General features: G+C 51.1%; 2 protein-coding genes across 2 annotated transcripts; both read right to left on the bottom strand.

Annotated features, from left to right (window-relative positions):
• Window positions 1–9,600: 9,600 nt before the first annotated feature.
• NKX3-1 (NK3 homeobox 1) lies at window positions 9,601–13,643 on the bottom strand. Its single transcript, XM_064637951.1, has 2 exons — window positions 13,225–13,643; window positions 9,601–10,027 (listed from the first exon to the last, which is right to left on the bottom strand). Exons 1-2 carry the CDS (start codon window positions 13,559–13,561, stop codon window positions 9,627–9,629), a joined length of 738 nt encoding a protein of 245 aa, XP_064494021.1. The 5' UTR covers window positions 13,562–13,643; the 3' UTR covers window positions 9,601–9,626.
• A 3,482-nt stretch (window positions 13,644–17,125) lies between these two features.
• Window positions 17,126–19,716, bottom strand: NKX2-6 (NK2 homeobox 6). The gene is made up of 2 exons (XM_064637852.1): window positions 19,587–19,716; window positions 17,126–17,688 (listed from the first exon to the last, which is right to left on the bottom strand). The coding sequence occupies exons 1-2, from the start codon at window positions 19,714–19,716 to the stop codon at window positions 17,126–17,128; spliced, it is 693 nt and encodes a 230-aa protein (XP_064493922.1).
• Between the last annotated feature and the right edge of the window lie 3,447 nt (window positions 19,717–23,163).

Below are 23,163 nucleotides of genomic sequence, written 5' to 3' on the forward strand. Positions count from 1 at the left end.
TTTCCCGTCATCACTGGAGGAGGAAAATCCTTCTGGGAGGGGTTTTCCAGCCTGGCAGGAGCTGCCGACTCTCCTGGAAGGGCTCACCCTCCTCTAGGAGCCGCTGGAGAGTTTTGGAACGGGATCCTCTTGGCGAGGAATTGGGATTTCCAAACCCAACCCCCAGACTGTGGCTCGTGCAGCAAATTCCCAAATTGCAGGTTTTCTTCCTCCCACCCCTCCTTGGATAAAGTGGAGGCCCTGGGGAGCTGCAGTTGCTGAGGTTTCACTTGTTCTGCTGCAGAATTGGAAGGGAAAACCCCAGAAGACCTGAATAAAAAGGAAAAAAACCCACATTTCTTGGTGCAGTTTCAGTGCTGAGGGAGGAACAGTTCCCTGGGAAATGGGCTGAGCAGCATCCCGATAATCTGAGGGATAAACCTCTCCCTGTGGCAAATGGGACTCCCCAGGGCTTGGCCAAGGTGGACTCTAAAGGGGATAAAAAATGGGAATTTTAACCAAAGCATCAAGAATCATAAAACTTTCATTGTGGGGGGATTGTTTCAGCTCCAGGGGGAAACATTCCTGGCTCATCCCAGGGATTTGTGGCACCTGAGCAGCCTGATCTGGACCACAGAATTCCTGAGGCTGGAGCAGGTGCATGAGCAGGAATTCCTCATCTTTTGGGGGGTTATTTTTTGGCCCAAGTTTGGTCTTTTTTTGGTCTCTCCAAAGTCTACCTGATTTCTCAGGCAGCACCAAGATGTTCTGCCAGGATTATTAGAGGTGGGAAGGAGGAAAAAAGAGGGATTAGGGAGGAAAAGGACCTGGAAGATCCTGCTGATGATGCTGGGAAGAGTCAAAATGAGGAATCCTGATCCTGGGAAACTTTGGGGATGGCTCCTGCTTCCCTGAAACTTTGGGGATGGCTCCTCATCCTGAGAAACTTGCTCCTCCTTCCCTGAAACTTTGGGGATGACTCCTCATTGTCTGAAAATTTTGGGATGGCTCCTGATCCTGGGAAACTTGCTCCTGGTTCTGTGAAACTTTTGGGATGGCTCCCCAGGAGGAGGAATGAGCTGCTGGAGGTGCCACCCCTTGACCTTGTGGCACTTCCAAGAGCTGTGCCACCTCTGTCCCCTCGGGGCTGGGTGGTGGCTCTGCCCTGGGAACAAATCCCAAATTTTCTGATTGACATTAATGGTTCCTCTGGAACCAGGACAGATTGTTGTGTAAATATCTGTGTGATGGGGGTGTGTTTTAATGTGATTTATTTATGGGACAGACCCTGGTGACTCCTTAAACTTGCAGCATTTCCTGCAGGGAAGGTCTGGAGGACGAAATTCCCACCTGGAGTTTGTTCCTGGGAGATCTGTAAGTGAACAAGACAAGCAGAAGAAGAGGGGGAAGAATTAAGTAGTAACTGTGGTATCTCAGAGCTTGGAGGGAGAAATCGTGGAATGCTGGGATGGTTTGGGTCGGAAAGGACCTTAAAGATGATCCCATGGGCAGGGACACCTTCCACCATCCCAGGGTGCTCCAACCTGGCCTTGGACATTTCCAGGGATCCAAGAAATTCTCCAGGCAAAGAGCAGCTCCAGCAGGTGCCCCCGGGGTGGGATATGGCATTCCTGAGCCATTCCCTGACCCCAGCACAGACATTCCTGATCCATTCCGTGGTCCCAGCACAGTCATTCCTGATCCATTCCCTGGTCTATTCCCTAATCCCAGCACAGTCATTCCTGATCCATTCCCAATCCATTCCCGATCCACTCCCTGGTCCCAGCACAGACATTCCTGATCCATTCCCTGACCTCATCAGAGACTTTCCTGATCCATTCCCTGACCCCAGCACAGACATTCCTGATCCATTCCCTGGTCTATTCCCTAATCCCAGCACAGTCATTCCTGATCCATTCCCTGACCCCATCAGAGACTTTCCTGATCCATTCCCTGATCCATTCCCGATCCATTCCCTAATCCCAGCGCAGCCATTCCCGATCCATTCCCTGCCCCATTCCCAGCCCGCCGGCTCCTGCAGGAGCTCGCAGCCCTCACCTGTGTCGGCTCCCCGGGCTGTCCGTGTGCCGTGGGATGCTCCCGTGGGATGGGGGCTCCCGGGGGGGTTCCCGGGCTCGGAGCCGCCCTCCCTCCCCTCGGCCGGGGCCGCTCCGCTCTCCCCATTCCCAAAGCCTCTGCTCCTGCCCCATCCCAGAGGATGTCTTGGATGAGGAAGGATGTCCTGGGCCTGGAGGGGGCCGGGCTGGGATGTTGGGGGGCCGAGGGGGGGTCCGGGCTCATCGCTGCCGGGGGAGCTGTGCCAAAAGCCCGGCGCCGGGATTTCCGAGCCCTTGGGCTAATCCAGGATCCGGGCCGTGTTTGTTCGCCGCATCCGATCGCTATCTTTTGTTTCTCCTCAAATATTGGCCCTGCTCGAAAAGGGGAACGGACACAAAGACAAACATCTCGCCTTGTTCCCCTCCCCAAATTTTCACTGCCCCGCCTTGTTTGCCTTGGCGGACGCGGCACAGCCCGGGCAGGGGAAGGTTTTCCGGCCCCACCTTCCCCCCCCCCGGGTCTCGATTCTCCCCACAATTGGCCACAAAAGCAATAAAAACATTTGCCTTCAGCCACGGGATTGAATTCCTTTCACCAGCCCGCTGATGTGTTTGGGGAGCAGGTAAGTGTTTTCCGCAGGTGTAAAAGCTGCTCCCGAGCGGGGTGGGGCGGCCAAGCCCCGGCTGGAGAGGAGCTGGATGGAATTCCAGCCCCAAACGGGGCCAATTTGGGGCCTTTCAGGGCTGGAATTAAGGAAATTCCCCCTCTCAACGCGCCATCTCCACGCTCAGAGCATCGTTTGGTTTTGCTTCTCTCACCCCAGCTCAGAGGCCTCGACAGGAATATTTTTGGTGGGAAGAGGAAAGCCGGGATTTCCTCCCGTTTTCCTTTTCACCTGCTTGGATTTGCACGAGAAAAATCAATTTTTGGTTGCTGGGAGGAGGCTGGACCCTCCAAAAACCTTCTCAGGGCTGCAGATCTATAATAATAAATAAATAAATAAATAAATGATATATAATATGTTAAAACCGAGTTCTGTAAAGAAATTAAAAAAAAAATAATACTGTATATTAAAAATGAGTTTTATAATAAATAAATAAATGATATATGTTAAAAATGAGTTCAATAAATAAATAAATAATATACAATAATGTATGTTAAAAATTAATTTTATTATAAATAAATAAATAAACAAAGAAATTATATATGATATGCTAAAAAGGAGTTCTATAAATAAATAAATGATATATAATAATGCATGTTAAAAAGGAATTTTATAATAAAAAAACGAATAAAGAAATTATATGTGTTAGAAAGGAGTTCTGTAGTAAAAAACCCTCCCCATCCCTGCTCCGGGAGCGATGCCGTCCCCCGGGAGGGTGAAGGATGGATTTGTTCTCCCGGGAGTGGCGACGAGCCCCGGGAGCTCCACCCAGGCTGTGTTTGCAGAGGGACTTGTGCTGATCCCTTCGCTTCCCGGGCTGCTCCGAGCAGGACCCCGGGGCTGGGCTGGGCTGGGAGGCCCAAGGATGGTGGAAAAGTACCCTGGGAGGCTTTTCCAGAGAGCCCAGAGCCCTGATTTTCCCTCCTCTCAGGAGCAGGGGCTCTGCAGGACAGGGTCACTTCCCTGGGAGAATGTTCCTTTCCCTGGATGGGATCCCTTCCCCAGGACAAGGTCTCTTCCTTAGGACAGTGTCCCTTTCTCAGGGTAGGGTCCCTTCCTCAGGATAATGTCCCTTTCTCAGGATGGGATCCCTTTTTCAGGATGGGATCCCTTCCCCAGGACAGTGTCCCTTTCTCAGGAGTGTTCCTTCCTCAGGATGGGATTCCTTCCTCAGGAAAAGGTCCCTTTCTCAGGATGGGAACCCTTCCTCAGGACAGGATCCCTTTCTCAGGATAGGGTCACTTCCTTGGGATAATGTCCCTTTCTCAGGATGGGATCCCTTCCTCAGGACAGGATCCCTTTCTCAGGATGGAATTCCTTCCTCTGGACAGCGTCCCTTCCCCAAGACAATGTCCCTCAGGATGGCATCCCTTCCTCAGGAAAAGGTCCTTTCCTCAGGATGGCATCCCTTCCTCAGGAAAAGGTCCCTTCCTCAGCATGGAATCTCTTCCTCAGGATAATGTCCCTTTCTCGGGATGGAATCCCTTCCTCAGGATGGAATCCCTTCCTTAGGAAAAGTCCCTTTCTCAGGACAGGATCCCTTCCCCAGGAAAAGGTCCCTTCCTCAGGATGGAATCCCTCCCTCAGGACAGGATCCCTTTCCCCTTCCCCGAGGTCCCTGATCATCCCTGCCATGTTTGGGTGACCCAAACTCTTCCCTGCTCAGGGTGTAAAATCCAACGGTGTTGGAAACACTCTTAAAAACCTTGGAATGTCCCTCTGGGAGGCTCGGGATGGGCAGGCAGGGCTCCAGAGGGTGGTTGAGGGGGGACAGGCCCTGCTCTGAGGTTCCCCCACCCGCTTTTCTGGGACTGTGCTTGTCCCAAAAGGCTCTGGATGGAAGGAATCGCTGGGGGAGACCGTGCAAGGCTGGGGCCTCTTGGAAATCCTAAAATCAGCGCTGGGAAAAGCCCTCAGTGGGAACAGCACTGGGAAAAAAACAACAACTGCAGCGCTGTGAGCATCCTCCCCCAGTGCCTCTGCTGGTCCTCCCCTGCTCCAGCAGCATCCAGCGGGAATGTCCCGGGAGCCTCCCTCGTGTCCTTGCTGTCCCTGCCAGCTCGGGGGGCAGAGCGAGAGCCCAACTCCCCCGGGCAGCAGGAGGATCACAGGGATTCAACTCTCCCTGTGGAAAACGGGACCCCCGGGGCTCGGCCAAGGGGGGCAAAAAAAAAAGGGATTTTCAGCCAAAACATTTGAATTCTGAACTCTTCACCTCATTCCTTGGGCAGGGACAACTTCCACTAAACAGATATTTTATATGCAGATATATTTTATATACAGATATATTTTATATACAGGTATATTTTATATACAGATATATTTTATATGCAGATATATCTTATATGCAGATATATCTTATATGCAGATATATCTTATATGCAGATATATCTTATATGCAGATATATTTATATGCAGATATATTTATATGCAGATATATTTTATATACAGATATATTTTATATACAGGTATATTTTATATACAGATATATTTTATATGCAGATATATTTTATATACATTATATATCAATATATGGAATTATAATATAATTCCAGCTTCCAGGTTTGGGGTGTCCTAACAGCTCCACTCCCCCCTCTCCTCGGGAAGCACCCAAACGATTCTCCTCGCTGAGTTTTCCTGCTCTTCTCCCCGGGAATCCTCCCTCCCTTCCCCGCGGGCACAGGGGGGGTGTCCTCGCCTTTCCCACCCCCTCCTTTAACTCCCCGCCGCTCTTTCCCACTGCTCGCAGCTTCAAACCTCGTGTAGGGTCAAGTAGAAGCTTTTCCTTGGCTCCGAACCCGCCCTTTCCTTGCCAAGAATGCGGTTTATTGCGTGCAAATGTTAGTCAACAGTTACATTATCCGCACTCAGCCTTCTTTTTCTCTCTTTTATTTTTTTTTTCCCCTCTCTTTTATTTTTTTTTCCTTTCTTCTCGAGCTCTAAAGCAGCGATTTGGCAGCGAGCGGCGTTGTGGACACTCTTTAATCCTGATGGATGCGTTGGCGGCGGAGCGCGACACTAATTGACGGACATTCCCCGGTTCTGCCTCGTTAATTCCGATTAAAACTCGCCGCGGGCATTTTCTTCTCCCCTTCTCCATTAATCAAGGGGATATTGTGTTTTTATGGGTGATTGATTAATTCCCCCGGCGCTCCCCCCCGCGGGATTTGCTTATTTATTATAATGATTAACAACTATAGTTATAATAATTATATTAATCGTGTATTAAAAATAATTTAATCATTTTAGTAGAAATTTATAATATAAATAAATAGAATATAAATATAAAATATTTATACCATATAATATTTATATTATATATAATTTTTATTATATATAATATTTTTATTATATATAATATTTTATTATATATAATATTTTATTATTTATAATATTTTATTATTTATAATATTTTTATTATATATAATATTTTATTATATATAATATTTTTATTGTAATATTTTATATAATAATATTTTTGTATTATTATATAAATATATATTATATAAATATAATATATTATTAATATTTTATATTTTACTATTTAAAAATACAATAATATTTTTATATAAAATATTTATATATAATGTATAATATTTATATTCTAAGATCTTTCTTTTGGGAAATACTCGCCTGCATCCTGGGAAATAGGTTTGGAATGGGATTGGGGCAGGATTTGGGGGCTGAGCACCTAAAATTAGGGCTGGATGATGGTTTTCCACCTGCAGAACCAGCTGAGATGGTGCTTTTGGGGGGGAATATTTGACACCAAACTCTCCCCCTCCCGTGAGTTGTGGTGGGATGTTCAGAAAAGAAAAACCCCAAACCCCCCAGAGATAAAAACCCACGGAGGCAGCCGGGATTTTTTAGCAAAGATTCTGCTCTCTTTATTCCAGAGGGTCATAAACCAGCATCAGATAAAACAGTATCAAAAAAATCTGTACAAAAATAGCAACTATTTGCACTGGAGCAGCGAAGTTTGGGATCCAGAGCACGAGGAGGATTTTTTGGCTGCTTGGAAACCGTCAGCAAGGGAGGAAAAAAAAAGAGCTCTGCCACAAGCATTTTCCCAAAGAAGCATCCAAGAAATTCAGTTTATGTCTAATTTGCAGTTTCTATCTAATTTTCAGAGTTTATATCTCATTTTCAGCGTTTATATCTCATTTTTAGGGTTTCTATCTCGTTTTCCCAGCCCAGCTGAGTCTTTCCCAGTGTCAGGTTCCCATCCCTGCCCGTGCAAAGGACACGGGGATCCCTCTCCAGGGGATGCTCAGAGCTGTTTTCCAGTGGATTTAGTGCAAATATCAGGGATTTAAGGGGCATCCCGAGGGTCTGGAGGTGGGAATTCTGCGGGAGATGCTCTCAGGGGGGGTTGTGCCTGGTTTTGAGGCCATAAAGAGCTTTTTGTTGTCGCAAGGAGTGGGGAAAGTGGATAAAGGAGCAGGGTTTGAAACATTGCAACAGGGGAGGGGAGATGTCCTTCCCCCCTAAAAACCCGGGCAGCATCTGGGAGGAAAAAATGTTATCTGGAGATATTAAGAGTTACTTTGAGACAATTAAGAAGCCACTGAGTGTCCTCCAAACTCAGAGAGAAGCTTTTGATAGCGGGAGAAAATTCGTATCTCCTGCAAAGGGCTCCAGTCCGGGTGTTCTCCTCTCCCTGAACTCCCTTCCCTGGAATTTGCCTTTGGAGCAGCTTTGCCTTTGCTGTGGGAGCTGCGAGATCCAGAGCAGTTCCCCCCCAAAAAAAACAAACCTGTGGAAAGGGACAAATCCAAGGGATTTCTTAAAAAAAACCTGTGGAAAGGGACAAATCCAAGGGATTTCTTAAAAAAAACCTGTGGAAAGGGACAAATCCAAGAGATTTCTTAAAAAAAACCTGTGGAAAGGGACAAATCCAAGGGATTTCTTAAAAAAAACCTGTGGAAAGGGACAAATTCAAGGGATTTCTTAAAAAAAACCTGTGGAAAGGGACAAATCCAAGGGATTTCTTAAAAAAAACCTGTGGAAAGGGACAAATCCAAGGGATTTTTAAAGTCATTTAATCTCCTGTATTTCCCTGCTGCAGGAGGGAGTCGGGGCCCTGAGATTATTAATTCCCCTCTTGGAAAAAAAGAGGTACCACAGGAACGTTTTGGGAGGTTCACAGGGGAAGAAACCTCCTCGTATTTTTATTTCAGAGGGTTCAATTTGTTCCAGCAGAGCTCTGCTCTTTTTCTTTTTTTTTTTTTTTGGGGTGGAACCCAGTTCAGAAAAAAAAATAAATGAGTTGATGTGTCTCCTCTCTTGGAAACCTCCTTTATTTCTACATTTTTTTTTCCCATGGAATTAGAGGAGTTTTAAGGATGATTAGCTATGAAAAAAATAAATAAAAAATCGTTGCTGTTTTGCTAATTGCAAAGAGGAGTTTGCTCCCTAAAAAAACGACTTGCAGGAGTTTGTCCACCAAAAAATGGCTTGTAGGAGTTTATTCAGCAAAAAATGACTTGTAGGAGTTTATGCACCAAAAAATGACTTGTAGGAGTTATTTCACCAAAAAATGACTTGCAGGAGTTTATTCAGCAAAAAATGACTTGCAGGATCATTATCTTGAATCTTGATCCCACAGAACCCTTGGAATGCTTTGGGTTGGAAGGGGCCTTAAACCCCACAGGATTCCAACCCCTGGAAACAGGGAATTCTCTGCTGGGAGAGCTGAACTCCTGCAGCTGCTGCTGCTGCTTTAAACAGGGAATGTTCCAGCAGGGCCAACACCCGGATATGCAAAACTCATCTGTCAGTGCCCCATTGTCCCTGTCCCTGCTTCTCACGGCTCCTGAGCCACCCACAGCCTTGGCACCGTGGGCACAGGGGCGGCTTTGGGTGGGGACAACTTGCCCCAACCTCTTGCCCCCCAAAAAATCCGGCTGCCCCAGCAGCATCAGGCCCTTTGTGTGGCACAAAGAAGCTGAATTCTGCCCCAAAAACACGTGTATTGCCCCTGGCGGGGGCTGTGGAGCTCAAAGGTCAGTGGTATTAGTGGTATTAATGGCAGAAATGAGGTTTTTGGCCTTTTTACTAATTTTTAAGCCTAGCTTTTAGCTCGTCCAGCCCGTGCCATGCCAGCTCAGTGCCAGCAGTTTGCTTTTTGCCCCGAGCAAGGGGCAAAGGGAGGTGGTTTGCAAAGGGGCAGAGAGGGACAGTTGGTGTCTCTGGGGCTGGACCAGCCCTTTCTGCCCCTGAAAGCTGCAGATCAGGGAATCCTGGAATGGTTTGGCTTGGAAAGGGGCCTTAAACCATCCCATTGCACCCCCTGCCAGGGGCAGGGACACCTCCCACTAGCCCGGGTTGCTCTGAGCTGGCCTTGGACACTCCCGGGGATGGGGCAGGCTCAGCTGCAATAAACCAAGATGAATTTAATGCTCAAACAGTCAAAGTCCTGGGCTTTTTTTGGCTTCTTTTTTTGATGGTTATTTTACTGTCAGCGGCAAGAGGTTCGTGCAGAAGACCCCGAGATCGTTACTGCGAATCCCTCCCCTAATTAGCACTAGAAAGGGCAGGGACACCTTCCACTAGCCCAGGTTGCTCCAAGCCGGCCTTGGACACTTCCAGGGATGGGGCAGCCACAGCTGGGCGAGCCCAGAGCGTTGCAATAAAACAATTTAATTGAATTAAAAATTAAATTTAATTTTGTGCTTTAATTTAATGCTCAAACACTTAAAAGTCTTGGGCTTTTTTTTTTTTTTGCTTCTTTTTTTGGTGGTTATTTTACCGCCAGCGACAAGAGGTTCGTGCAGAAGACCCCGAGCTCGTTACTGCGAATCCCTCCCCTAATTAGCACTAGAAAGGGGCGACGCCGCGCCCGGGATTTAAAGCGAAAAAACGACGTTTTCCGCTTAAAAAAAAAAATAAAAGGGGGGAAAAAGAAAGAAAAAAAAAGCTGTTGCTACCAGGAGGGGCTCCAGCCGTGCAGGTAGTAGAGGCAGGGCAGGTAGGGCCAGGTGGCCCTGAGGGCGAGCAGCGATGCCCCCGGCAGCTCCGGGTGCCCCTTGTGCCCGGCCAGGGCAGTGTCCGAGCGCGCCAGCTCCGCCGTCACCTGTTTCCTCTTGGTCTTGTACCTGCGGTTCTGGAACCAGATCTTCACCTGCGTCTCGGTGAGCTGCAGGTTCCGGGCCAGGTGGGCTCTCTCGGGGGCCGACAGGTATTTCTGGTGGCTGAATTTCCTCTCCAGCTCGATGACCTGGCTGTGAGAGAAGGCGGCCCGGGAGCGCTTGGGGGGCTTGGGGGGGCGAGGGGAGGTGGGCAGGGGGGGGTCACACCCCGCCAGGTAACTCTGCACAGGGGCATCTGTGGAGAGAAGAGAGAGTTACCCCCCAGATCCCAGAGAGTTACCCCCAAAATCCCGCAGAGTTACCCCCAAAATCCCACAGAGTTACCCCCAAAATCCCACAGAGTTAGCCCCAAAATCCCAGAGAGTTAGCCCCAAAATCCCAGAGAGTTAGCCCCAAAATCCTGCAGAGTTAACCTCAAAATCCCAGAGAGTTATCCCCAAAATCCCGGAGAGTTACCCCCAAAATCCCGGAGAGTTATCCCCAAAATCCCAGAGAGTTACCCCCAAAATCCCAGAGAGTTATCCCCAAAATCCTGCAGTTACCCCCAAAGTCCTGCAGTTACCCCCAAAATCCCAGAGAGTTACCCCCAAAATCCCAGAGAGTTACCCCCAAAATCCCGGAGAGTTACCCCCAAAATCCCAGAGAGTTAACCCCAAAATCACGGAGAGTTAACCCCAGAATCCCACAGAGTTACCCCCAAAATCCCACAGAGCAGAAGGTTCGTGTTGTCCCAGGAATGTTTTGGTGGATTTGATGGATTTGTTCAATGTGGGGGTTTGGGAGTCACGGGAAAGGGAGGGGTTTGTGTTCCTGGATCGGAGGGGTTCATCCCGGAGATTCAAGGGATGGCTGGGATGGGATAGGGGAGGGGTAGGAATGGGATGGGACAGGATAGGATAGGGAAGGGATAAGGATAGGGAAAGGGCAGGGACAGGGAAAGGATAAGGATAAGGATAAGGATAAGGATAGGGATAGGGATAGGGATAGGGATAGGGATAGGGATAGGGATAGGGATAGGGATAGGGATAGGGATAGGGATAGGGATAGGGATAGGGATAGGGATAGGGATAGGGATAGGGATAGGGAAAGGATAAGGATAGGGATAGGAAAGGGATAGGAAAAGGATAGGGATAGGGGAAGGACAGGGATAGGAAAAGGACAGTGATAGGAAAAGGACAGGGATAGGGGAAGGACAGGGACAGGGAAAGGACAGGGATAGGATAGGGATGGATAAGGATAGGAGAAGGAGTAGGACAAGAAGTAGGACAAGGATAGAAGGTAATAACATCCCTGGAAAGGGATCATTTTCAGTGCTGGTGGAAGTTCTCCCCAAGCCCCCAAGGTTCTGTTGTGTCCCGTGTGGTGTCAAAGGCTCTTGAGGTTTTTAATGCAGAATTCACATTTTTAGGCATTTTTTTTTTTAAATATCCTCCCGTGCCCATAGGAAAATCCTGATTCCCAAAGAGAACCAATCCTCAGGCTCCAGAGGATGGCTCAGGAGCGGGGGATCAGAGCCTGATTCCCAAAGAATCCCAAAGAAAGTCCTCAGGCTCCAGAGGATGGCTCAGGAGCAGGGGATCAGAGCCTGATTCCCAAAGAATCCCAAAGAAAGTCCTCAGGCTCCAGAGGATGGCTCAGGAGCGGGGGATCAGAGCCTGATTCCCAAAGAATCCCAAAGAAAGTCCTCAGGCTCCAGAGGATGGCTCAGGAGCGGGGGATCAGAGCAGCTCGGAGCAGGCTGCAGGTGGAAACCATTGAAAATCAATCCCTTCCTTTTCCATCCCACAGCTCCAAGAAATTTTTGGGGCAGTTTGAAACCTTCAGGCCTGGCTTTCCACCTCAAACTGCAGAGCTGGCCCTGGATCCCAGTGTTTGCCTCCGGATTATCCCTCGTGGCACCGACGGATCACCGGAGTCACAGCCCAGAGCTCCTGGGAAGTGTCACCTGGAGCTCCTGGAGCTTCTCAACTCGCTTTATTTGGGCAGTTCATTCCTTTCTGGGCATTGTCAGGATGGAAATGAGCCAATTTTCGTTTGCCTTTAGTGATTTTTTTAAAGTGTATTTTCTCAAGGTGTGAACACAACGCCCGAGGTGGAAACAACAGCTCCCAGCTGGTGGAAATCCTGGTTGTCCCCCTGGAATGCCAGGGCTGGGCTCATTTACACTTCCTGGGAGATTTGGGGTGGCTTTTAGTGATTTTTTTTTTTGATTAATCAGCCCGGGGGCTGTCTCTGAACTTGCTTTTATGTAGGAACTTCTTTTAATAGAATTGAGATGCAAAGCCAAGATTCCCCTGGCAGGGGCTGTTGGAGGGAGCAGGATCTGCTCACCAGGGAGTTCAAAATTGCTTTTTTGGCTGTTTTAGCTCAGGGAAAGGCTGAGTCCCATCCCACCCCCAGCCCTGGATGGGCTTGTGCTGCAGCAGGGACAGGGACACCAGGCACAAAAACTCGTGTTTTGGGATGTTGGGATCTGCATTCCGCCTTTCCTGGGATCTTCTGCATCAAAAGGGAATTGTAGAAACGTATCAACTGGGAGTTTTTAAACCTCATTGTAGGCAGGTTCAGCCCTTGGAGTTGTTTGAGGCACCCGGAGAAAGGTTTTCACACAGTCCCTAAATCCCCTCCTCTGCCCCTGCCAGGGCTGGGAAGCTCCGGGGGTTTGATCCAAGTGTGTCTGATCCAGCAGCCGGGGCTGGATCCTGTCCCTGGGCTGAGCCAGGCACAGCCATTCCTGATCCAATCCCTGATCCCAGCACAGCCATTCCTGAGCCATTCCCTGACCCCAGCACAGCCATTCCTGATCCAGTCCCTGATCCCAGCACAGCCATTCCTGAGCCATTCCCTGACCCCAGCACAGCCATTCCTGAGCCATTCCTTGATCCCAGCACAGCCATTCCTGATCCAATCCCTGATCCCAGCACAGACATTCCTGATCCATTCCCTGATCCCAGCACAACCATTCCTGATCCAATCTCTAATCCAAGCACAGACATTCCCGATCCATTCCTGACCCCAGCAGAGACTCCTGATCCATTCCTGATCCATTCCCTGACCCCATCAGAGACATTCCTGATCCATTCCCTGACCCCAGCACAGACATTCCTGATCCAATCCCTGATCCCAGCACAGACATTCCTGATCCATTCCCTGATCCCAGCACAGACATTCCTGATCCAATCCCTGATCCAATCCCTGATCCCAGCACAGACATTCCCGATCCATTCCTGACCCCAGCAGAGACTCCTGATTCATTCCTGATCCATTCCCTGACCCCAGCACAGACATTCCTGATCCATTCCCAATCCATTCCCTGACCCCATCAGAGACATTCCCTGATCCATTCCCGATCCATTCCCTAATCCCAGCCCAGCCATTCCCGATGCATTCCCTGCCCCATTCCCAGCTCCTGCAGGAGCTCGCAGCCCTCACCTGTGTCGGCTCCCCGGGCTGTCCGTGTGCCGTGGGATGCTCCCGTGGGATGGGGGCTCCCGGGGGGGTTCCCGGGCTCGGAGCCGCCCTCCCTCCCCTCGGCCGGGGCCGCTCCGCTCTCCCCATTCCCGACGCTGCCAAAGCCTCTGCTCCTGCCCCTGTCCAGCCGCGCTCCGCGCTCCGCCCCATCCCAGAGGATGTCTTGGATGAGGAAGGATGTCCTGGGCCTGGAGGAGGCCGGGCTGGGCTGCTGGGGGGCCGGGGGGCTCCGGCTCATCGCTGCCGGGGCGCTGCTGGGGGAGCTCTGCCTCCTTCCCGGGAGCACCCCGGCGCTCATCCTCCTCCTCCTCCTCCTCCTCCTCCTCCTTCTCCTTCTCCTTCTCCTTCTTCTCCTCCCGCTGGCCCTGCCCGGAGCTCCGCTGCCTTCCCCCCCTCCCGGCTCTGGATTTATCCCGGCGGCAGCCAAGCCTCCCGGGGCTGATTGGAGAGCCCCGGCGCTGTCTACGCCCTTCCCTCGGCTCTTGGCTCCCGCCGCGTTTTTGGCTCTTGGCTTCTCCCTCTTGCTCCGCACGCGGATCCTTCCCCAGGGATCCCTTCCCTGCTGACAGATCACCCCCTGGCTTTTAGGACCAGGAGAAGGATGGGAGTTTTGGGATCAAAACGCTTCCAGACTGAGTTTTTTTTTTGGGAGAGGAGAGAGACAGAGCTCTGCTCCCTCCTCCTTATGGGAATGATTTCTATCCCTGAGCTCTTTGGGAAAACGCTGCTTTCAGGGGGGAAAAGTGAAGAACTGAAAGGGTTGGGTGTTTTTTGGTTTATTTGGGGGGGTTTTTCTTCCCTCTGATGCATTTCCAGTGTGTTGGAGAACAAGGGGAAAACATCAAAGAGCTTTTCACCCGCTTTGCAGAGCTGAAGAAGAAGATGGAACACAGAGGGGGAGCAGCTCCAGAGGCAAATCCTCCCATGGAAAAGGGCTGAGGGTTCACACGAAGGTTTAAACCTAAAGCTCAGCCTAATTCCTTGCCCAGCTGTGGGATGAGGAAGCTTCAGGACCTTTACACACCATCCTGCAAGGCCTTGGGCACCCAAAAGGGGTAAAACCTTCCCAAACCCGAGAAAACCCACGAGTGTTAAAACAGGTTATTTTCCTCAGGATCTACTTTATTTGTAGCTGTTCTCCCAGAGTTTCTGTTTGGAATATATCAATATATCTCAATATATAGTGACCTCCCATAGCTCTGGTGACTCCAGAGTCCTTCTGCTGGTGGAATGAGCACTGGTCAACCCTTTTATTCCCAAAACTTGCCCAAATCCAGCTTTTCCCCTCAACTGAAAATCCTGGGCGTGTTTTTTTTTAACCTTAAAAAGGGAAACAATAGATTTCCCTGCAGTCCCCCGAGGACTTTGTTGATTTTACAGGAGGGTGTTTGGTTACAGCAGCCCAAAGCCTGGAGCAGGTTGTGCAAACTCTGTCCCAAACTCTGCTTTATCCTGCCCTTTTTTCCCCCTCCTTCTTTAACCTGCTGGCCTGGAAAATATCCCCCTGTATCCACTGCATGCTCGGAAAACCTCAGCAGCTTCAGTAATTCAGTCAGAGAATGGGAATTTGGGAAGATTTATGGAGGAATTGCAGCCCGAGGGTTTTATTGTGACTCTCCAACCCCCAAATTTTGGTTCTGGAGAGCGAATTAGGGGTTGGGAAAGGTGCTGCTGGAGGGTGGGGGGGGTTCCAAAGGGTCCCTGCTGGATTTAGGGGACAGTTTTCCTACCACAGAGCCCCTTCCCCTGCACCCACAGGGGCTCAGCCCAGTGTCCATCCACGACTATTCCGGGCTCCAGACCCAGCAGAAGGGCTTCTTTTCCCACGGGCAATTCCTTCCCTTCCCAAGGGATCATTTAATTCCAGTTTATCACTTCCCAAACCATGATAGGGAAATGAATGGTGCCTTCCCAGAATGTCTGGAGTTGTTCAGTTGGATCCAAAAGGATCCTGGAGTGCAGCTCCTGGCCCTGCACAGGACAGCCCCAACCATCCCAAACACTCCCCCTGCACTCATAATTCCCATTTCCAACCCTTTTCATCCTGAGCTGGCAAGGGAAACGATTTCCTTCCTGGATTTCTGGGTTGATTTGGGGCAGTTTCCTGTGCTTTGCCTGGTTCTGCTGCTGAAGCTCCAAGGAAAACCTCTCAGCCCCACACTGGGATGCTGCCCTTTGCCGGGGCTCTTCCCAGTGCCAGTAGCAATTCCCAGTGCAAGGACCCCGTGGAATCTTCCCCTGGGCCAGAGCCCCGAGCCCCAGCTGATTCCAGGAGATATCCCTGAGTGAGTGGGGATGGATGGAGGGGAGGAGAAGGGGCAGGATCCGGGCGTTTCCAGGGGCTCCGTGTGCTCCAGAGCCTCGGAGCAGCAGGAAGAGGAGTTATCTCCCCCAGGGGGATTTTCTGGTTTGATCCGAGTGGCAGGGATGTCCCATTTGGGAAGTGATGGGGCTCAGTGGGATCACAGATAAAAGCTTAATTGCCTCCTGCAAGTCTTTTGGGGAGGATAAGAAGCCGTTGGGAATGAGGTGGGAACAGCCTGGAAAAGGGACAGGGATGGAGAGGGGAAGATTTCCCCCGTCCTGTGTGGTGGTGACTCTGTGTCACTGGGACATCCAGCTCTCCTGCATTTAATAAATACATTTATTAATAAATATATTTATTAATATTAATCAATATCGATATATAATCAGTAACATTTATTAAATGCATTTAATAAATGTCTATCCCTATTTATTAATAAATTTAATAGATAGGGATAGACATATAAATATACATTATAATAATATATAAAGTATAATATATAATTATATATAATATAAAATTATATATAATATAATAATATATATAATATTATAATAATATATAAGAAATATTATAGAAATATAATCAATACATAAATATAATCAAGGCATTTGATGCTGGATCCTGATTTAGGAATCCTGGACCTCTTGGTTGCTCAGGGATGGGGTTGGGATAATTCAAGTGACACCAACCCCCAGTGGGATCCTGGGAACTGCCCCATAAAGTACCTACAAACCCATTTTAACAATAAAGAAAAACCAGGAGAGCTGAAAACATTTGTCAGGAGTTAAGGAGAGGGATGAACCTTGGAGAGGGATAAACCTTGGAGGGGGTTAAACCTTGGGAGCTCCCTGAGCTTGGACCACAAGGTGATTATCTTTCTCCATTAATTATTAGCATTTAATTAGAGTTTAAATTTTTTTATGTGAGCCAGGGTTTTGATGCTCAGGTGCCAAAACCACGGATGGAAAAATTCCAAGTACAAAGTGAGGGGAAGGCGAGAGTGAAAACACCATTTTACCAATTGGGGTTTTATTTGCAAATAATCAATAATAATAATAATAATAATAATAATAAAGACAGAAATGGACACCTGTGCTGGGAGATATTAAGACACATAAATCAGAAATATATTTAAAAAGATTAGAAGAAGTCAAACCGTTCAATGCTGTCCACAAAAAACCACAGTGGTGTGTGTTTCCCAGTTGTCCTTAGGAAGAAATCCGGTGTTCACACCCTCCTGATGGAGCAAATCCCGGAGGAGCAAATCCTCTGGGAGCTGGGAGGGGCCAGACTCCAAATCCTTGTGTTTAATAATAAATAACAGAGTCCTTGGCTCCCCAAAGTCTCAGGGTTGGGGTGGCAGCGTCCCCTTCTCTCCCGAGCTTTTCCAGGGAGCTTCTCCTGAGCTTTTCCAGGGAGCTTCTCCCGAGCTTTTCCAGGGAGCTTCTCCCGAGTTTTTCCAGGGAGCTTTTCCCAAGCTTTTCCCTCTGCTGAAAGGGTGCTGGAGTCGTCCCGCTGCCCGGGAATCCTTTGGATTTGGCTCCTGGACGGTCCTCACCTCCACCTGCCAGCCCTGAGCCCCCCCCCGAGGGCCGGGGGTGGCAGCTGGGCAGCGCTGGCCATTCCCCCGCTCCCGGGGGTGGCACCGGGGGGCCCCCCGGGGTAACCCCCCCCAAATCCAGCCCCGCAGGAGCCGTAGCAGGACCGGCAGGAATAAGGGCCGGCAGGCAGGCTGGCAAAGGCCGGGTAAGGCCGGGAACCCCCCAGGCAGGGTTTGCCATCCCTGACCAGCACTGGCACCGCCACCCTGCGCGGGGGGGGCGGCGGGCGGGCGGCCAATTCCAGGGATTTGTCCTGGCGCTGCCTCTTGCTCTTGTAGCGCCGGTTCTGGAACCAGATCTTCACCTGCGTGGGGCTGAGCTGGAGCAGCCGCGCCAGCTCCTCCCGCTCCGGCGCCGCCAGGTATTTCTGCCGCTGGAATCGCTGCTCCAGCTGGAAAACCTGCGCCTGGGAGAAGAGAACGCGCGGCTTCCTCCTCTGCCGCGGCCTGGGAGGGGGGCACGGGGGGCTTTTCTTCTCCTCCTCCCCCTCCAAGGGAGGGGCGAGCGAACATTTCCCTGCGGGGAAGCAAAAAACCGCGGCGGAGTGAGCCCCAAATCCATCCCCCTTCCCATTCCAGCGGGAACGGCATCCCTCGGGAATAAGGTGAAACGGGGCTGAAATGGGGATAAATTAATAAATCAATAAATCAAAGCTTGATGGCCGGTAAATTTAAGGCTGATGGTTGATAAACTGATGAATTAACAGATTTAAGGCTGGTAGTTGATAAATCAATAAATTGATAAGTTAATAAATTTAAGGCTGATAGTCGATAAACTGATAAATTGATAAATTAATAAATTTAAGGCTGATAGTCAATAAACTGATAAATTAACAAATTTAAGGCTGATAGTCCATAAATTTAAGGCTGATTGTTGATAAATTACGAAATTAATAAATCGAAGGCTGAGAGCTTGTAAATTAATAAATTCATAAATTGAAGGCTGGTAGTCGATAAATTTAAGGCTGACAGTCGATAAATCAATAAATTGATAAGTTAATAAATTTAAGGCTGATAGTTGATAAATCAATAAATTGATAAGTTAATAAATTGAAGGCTGGTAGTCGATAAATTTAAGGCTGATAGTTGATAAACTGATAAATTAATAAATTAATAAATTTAAGGCTGATAGTTGATAAATTAACGTGACCTTTCCTGTGATGTTCAACGGGAATTTAAGGATATTCCCGCCCCCCCCCTTTTTTTTTTTTTTGGCTAGAATTAGGCTGTTCTATTAATTCTGGATAACGGCTGCTTTTGGTGCCTCTTAAGGATTCCTGGGATATTTTGGGAGTGCCGCCCTGGGCAGCTCCAGCCTGAGGGGCACAGGGAAAGTGGGGCACGGGATGGATGGAACCCAGACCTCCAGAACCCAGGAAAGGGGGATCCCACATCCCTGCGAATTCCAGCAAAACAAAAAAAAACCGGAGGGGCTGGGAACGAAGGAGGAAAAACTGTTGGCTCTGGGAGAAGACTCCGAGGAGTCGCTGGTTCGTGTTTTTTTTGGATTTGCCGGGATTTCGCGCGGCACGCGAGCAACTGGGATCATTCCCGGCAGCCGCTTCCCGGCTCTTGGGATGCGCTCGGCTTCCCCGGCAGGCAATTCCCAGCGTTCCTCCGGGAATTCCAGGGGATTCTGCGGGGAAATGGGGGGTCGGAGGGCTCCGAATGCAGGTGCGGAGCGGGCAGAGCCCATCCCGGGCTCCTCTCGCCCTCTCCCGCTGGATCCCAGTGCCGCCCAGTGCTCGCGCTCTGCTCCTACTGGTTTCGCCGTTCCCCCGCTCCGCGGCCGCCGGGAATTGGGGAAACACGAGCGAAGGAAGCTTTGCGGGATTTTGGCAGCGGGGAGAAGGGGGGACACGCCGGATTCCCCCTCGGGGACCGCCCCGGAGCATCCCCGGGAGCGCCTCGGCGTCCCCGGCGGGGACGATCCACGGAGCATCGACACGAGGGGGTTTTGTCATCGGAAACGGTGGCGGTGGGCGATTTTGGGGCAGAAAAAGCCCCGGTTCTATCCTATATCCACCCCCTCCCAGCTGTATCCACCTCCCGGGCCGTTCCGTTCCGTTCTCCCGGGGCAGCCGGAGCTCCGGGGGCGCACGGGGGATGCGCTGGGGCGCCGGGGCTCATCGGGATGCCCCGAAAATACACTGAACAACCCCCCCCCCAAACATATCACAGGGAAAAAAAGGGGAAAAATGGGGAAAAATGAGGAAACGGGCCGTGGCCCGCGGCGGGGACCACCGGGAGCGGCGGGAAGGGGCGTGCGAGGATGCAACGAGCGGCTCCGCTGCTCTCGGTTTTCCGCTCCAGGGGAACGAAAGCAGCTCTGTGGGGTCCTCCCGGTCTCTCTGTCCCTCTCTTTAGGGGAGTCCCCCCCGCCCCGCCGCCCCCCCGGCCCCGAGGGTCACTCACGCGGCGGCGGCTCGTCCTCCCCGTCGGGGCTGCGGGCGCTGCGGGATCCGGAGGGGGCGCGGGGGCCCCCGGCAGCCTCCGGCCGCTCCAGGTTGAGGATGTCCTTCACCGAGAAGGGGGTGGGCAGCATCTCCCGGGGCCGGGGGGCCGCGGGGGTGCCGGAGCCACCGAGCGCTCCCAGCCCCGCTCCCGCCTCGGACCCTCCCGCAGCCGCCGGGCCGGGCACCACCCCCGGCCCCCGCCGGCCCACCGGGCTCGGGGGGGTCCCCGGGGGTCACAGGGAGAAGGGAAAGGAGGGACAGTCCCCCGGAGGGCTCTTCCTGCAGCCCGGGATGCTCCGGCTCCCCACACGCTGCCCCCCCCGAGCTCCGAGGAAGGAGCAGCCCCTTCCCTCCGTGTTTCCAAAACAAGGGAAGAGGGAAGGGGGGGGTTGGAAAGGGCTGTTGGGGTTTGGGCTAAGCCGCAATAAAACAAATCGAGTCGATTTAGCTCCATTAAGGTCACATTAGCGAGCGGCTTCGGGAGATAAGGGCTGATAAGGAGCGCAGACCACCAAGCTCCTGCGGGCGGTGGGGGGGGGGACGCTGGAGGAGCCCTCGCGACGCGGGGACAGCTCCGGGCCCCAGTTCCCTCCCAGTTCCCTCCCAGTTCCCTCCCAGGATGTCCCAGTGCTGCCTCGGGCGGGCACCCAACCGGCAGCCCCGTGCCAGGGCACGGAGCGGGGCCAGGGCACCCCGCGGGAGTTTGGGGAGCGGGGTGGGCTCGCGGTCCCCCGTGGGGCGATGCCGGGCCTTATCTGAGCCCAGGGACCGGCGATTTCAATTAAAATTCCTGGCCGGCCTCAGGCGCTGGTGTTTGCTGACAGCCCTGACAGAGCCAGGGTTCGTTTGTGTCTGGGCTGGGTCGGTATCTCCCGCAGCACCGGAACGGCCAAACCGGGCTGGGAGGGGGGGCTGAATAAATAAACCATCCAAATGCAGGCGAGGAAGTGAGGGGCTGGCACGGCAGGGAAAATAAATACAGTGGCTCGGCCACAAAAGGGCCCAGAAGCGCCGCTTTTAGGAAGAAACTCGTTCCAAAGGGGGAGATCAGCCCTTGGAATGGGCTGCCCGGGGAGGGGGGGCAGTGCCCGTCCCTGGAGGGGTTTGAGCAGAGCCTGGATGTGGCATCAGTGCCATGGTCTGGGTGACGAGGTGGGGTCGGGTCACAGGTTGGACTCGATGGTCTCAGAGGTCTTTTCCAAGCTCAGTGACTCTGTGATTCCGTGGCTCAGATCCCCCCAGGTCGGCCCTAATTCCTGTGGAACACCCGGCTTCATTCCCAGCCCCTGATTTCACCCCCACGTGCACTCACCCCCCCGGGACATCCCATCCCTTTCCATGATCCCACGATCCCTGTTCTCCAGTGTAAAGAGGGAATTAGGACTGAACACAACGTGGGAAACCCCGAGCCCACCTCCCTGGTAGGGTTTGGCAGCGGGGGGGATGAATTTGTGGGCTCGTGGTGCAACATCCCTTCAGCATCTGCTGGATCCCTTCGGGGGGAGGCAAAGCCCAGGCCCTGCTCCCGGGGTTCTGCCCTGTGGAGAGCACCCACTCTCCCCTCAGATGGCTTTTTTTGCCTTTTATGGGTTGTTGCACTTGCTTCCCGGACCCCAAAATTCTTGATCCAGCAGAGGAGAGATGCTGCAGCTCATGGAACCAGCCCGGGCTGGAGCCTCCTGCCCACCCAACCCTTCCAGGGCAGTTCCCTCCCCGACAAACCACGGCCTGAAATGATCCTACACTCAAAAACCCTTCAAAGTCCGGGTTGGGGGTTTCCTTTCTCCCCCAAGTGCTAAAAATTGAGCCCCAAACGAAGGAGTAAACGCCAGGAGGACTTTCCAGCACAGGGTCAGGAATGGCAGCACTGGAATTCAAGTTTTCCTTCACTTCAAGTGAAGTCCTTCAAAAAGGACTAAGGTGTTAATCGGGCTGTTTGAGGGGTATTGTTATTTATAATTATTATTATTTTATTTTATTTTATTTTATTTTGGCATGTTACTTATATTATTTTCTATATATTACTAGTTCTGATTACTTAGGGTGTTATTGTATAATTAAGTTACCAGCCCGGGGCTGTGTCCCACCCGCCCAGCGCCTTCCCAATTCCCGGCTGGATTCATTGCCACGTCTAAATGGCTCGTAGGGGGCTGGAAGCACCGACAGGCAGGAGCAAACAGGCGGTAACTTTACACCTCGTCGCTGGCGGGAGGCGGCGGCGCCGCCGCGAAATGCTTGGCTGGGATCGAGACGAGCAGGAAGGAATTGGGGTAAGTACCTTTATCCTCCCCTAATGACTCCGAGATTAATGGCGAGGCTGGATTTGGCTCTCAGGACGTGCAGAGGGAGCAGCGCGGGGTGGGTTGAGTGGGAGAGTGAAGGGAAACGGATTTTAGCAGGATTAATTCAGTTTATTAACTTTAATTGATTATTTTCTATCTTTGACATTTATCATTAATTATTATATATTTAGCACTACGTATAACGTAGCAAATATTTTATTGATTCTATTTTATTTTTAATATAAGAATAAAATACAACAATACGATGATATATAATAATATATCATAATATAGAACAGGTAGTGACTAATAAAATTATTGATGAATTAATAAAATTATTACTGAATAAAATGAAATAATTAATTCAGATCAGTGACCATCCTGGCTCTCACCCAGCCCTCCCTTGCTGGCAGAGCAGCCTCGGAAGCATCCAGAGGTTGGGATGAGGCTCCTAAATCGCCCGCACGGCTTCTCCCCTGCCAACCCCTGCTGCCCGGAGCCCCAGCTTTGCTCCCTGCCCTGTGTCCGGGAGCTTTCCCAGGCATCCAGGAGGGCTCAGGCCCCGTTTGGGGGGGAGCTGCCCCTGGGGAATTCCCGGGAAGGAGACGGGGAGGATCCATCGCGAGCCACCATCGCTGCCCGGCTGCTCTGGGAGCGGGGGGTTAATGCGGTCACGGCTCCGCAGGGACATTATTGCTCCTCCTAACCGGGTTAGGGGAAAGCAGGAGAAAGCTGCTCCCAGCCACCGGCGGGGCTGAACGGCGGGATTTCTGCGGGTATCTGATTTCTGGGATGCATCAAGATCCCGATGAGATGTCGGAGGAGCATCCGAAGCCCTGGAAACCCGACTCTGCCAACCCCCCCCTCCTCCAGCGCTCCTGTCCTGCCGGGAGGTTTTGTTCTTAAGGTGTTTTTAAAGGGCTCAAATAATGAGAATATTTACTCCGGGAATAACTGGGATATCATGGGAATAAAGGGAGTAATGAGCGAGGTGGACGCAGGAGGTGTTGCAAGCACGGAGCACACGTACAGACACCTCTAAGGAGTTCGTGAATGCTTTGATGCAGCTGAAGCTGAACTTAAAAAGGGTTTTCTACATCCTCTACTTTTCCCCCAGCTCCTTTCTGTCCTTTTTCATCAGCGGAACAAAACAAAAGGCAGAGAAAATGGAATTGGTGGCAGAGAGTGAAGTGCAGGAGGGTGAGGGGAGCAGATTCCCTCTCCAAGGCTTTCTAATAATCATGAGGGGAAAGG

This window comes from Pseudopipra pipra, chromosome 28 (assembly GCF_036250125.1).
Source record: "Pseudopipra pipra isolate bDixPip1 chromosome 28, bDixPip1.hap1, whole genome shotgun sequence".
NCBI classification, from domain to species: domain Eukaryota; kingdom Metazoa; phylum Chordata; class Aves; order Passeriformes; family Pipridae; genus Pseudopipra; species Pseudopipra pipra.

Bases quoted from the DNA above. Each gene is read 5' to 3' on its own strand.
- NKX3-1 (XM_064637951.1), bottom strand. From the start codon at position 13,561: ATGAGCGCCGGGGTGCTCCCGGGAAGGAGGCAGAGCTCCCCCAGCAGC. The intron at 10,028-13,224 runs GTGAGGGCTGCG...TTCTCTCCACAG, and splicing joins AGCCCGGGGAGCCGACACAG to ATGCCCCTGTGCAGAGTTAC.
- NKX2-6 (XM_064637852.1), bottom strand. From the start codon at position 19,716: ATGCTGCCCACCCCCTTCTCGGTGAAGGACATCCTCAACCTGGAGCGG. The intron at 17,689-19,586 runs GTGAGTGACCCT...GCTTCCCCGCAG, and splicing joins GGAGGACGAGCCGCCGCCGC to GGAAATGTTCGCTCGCCCCT.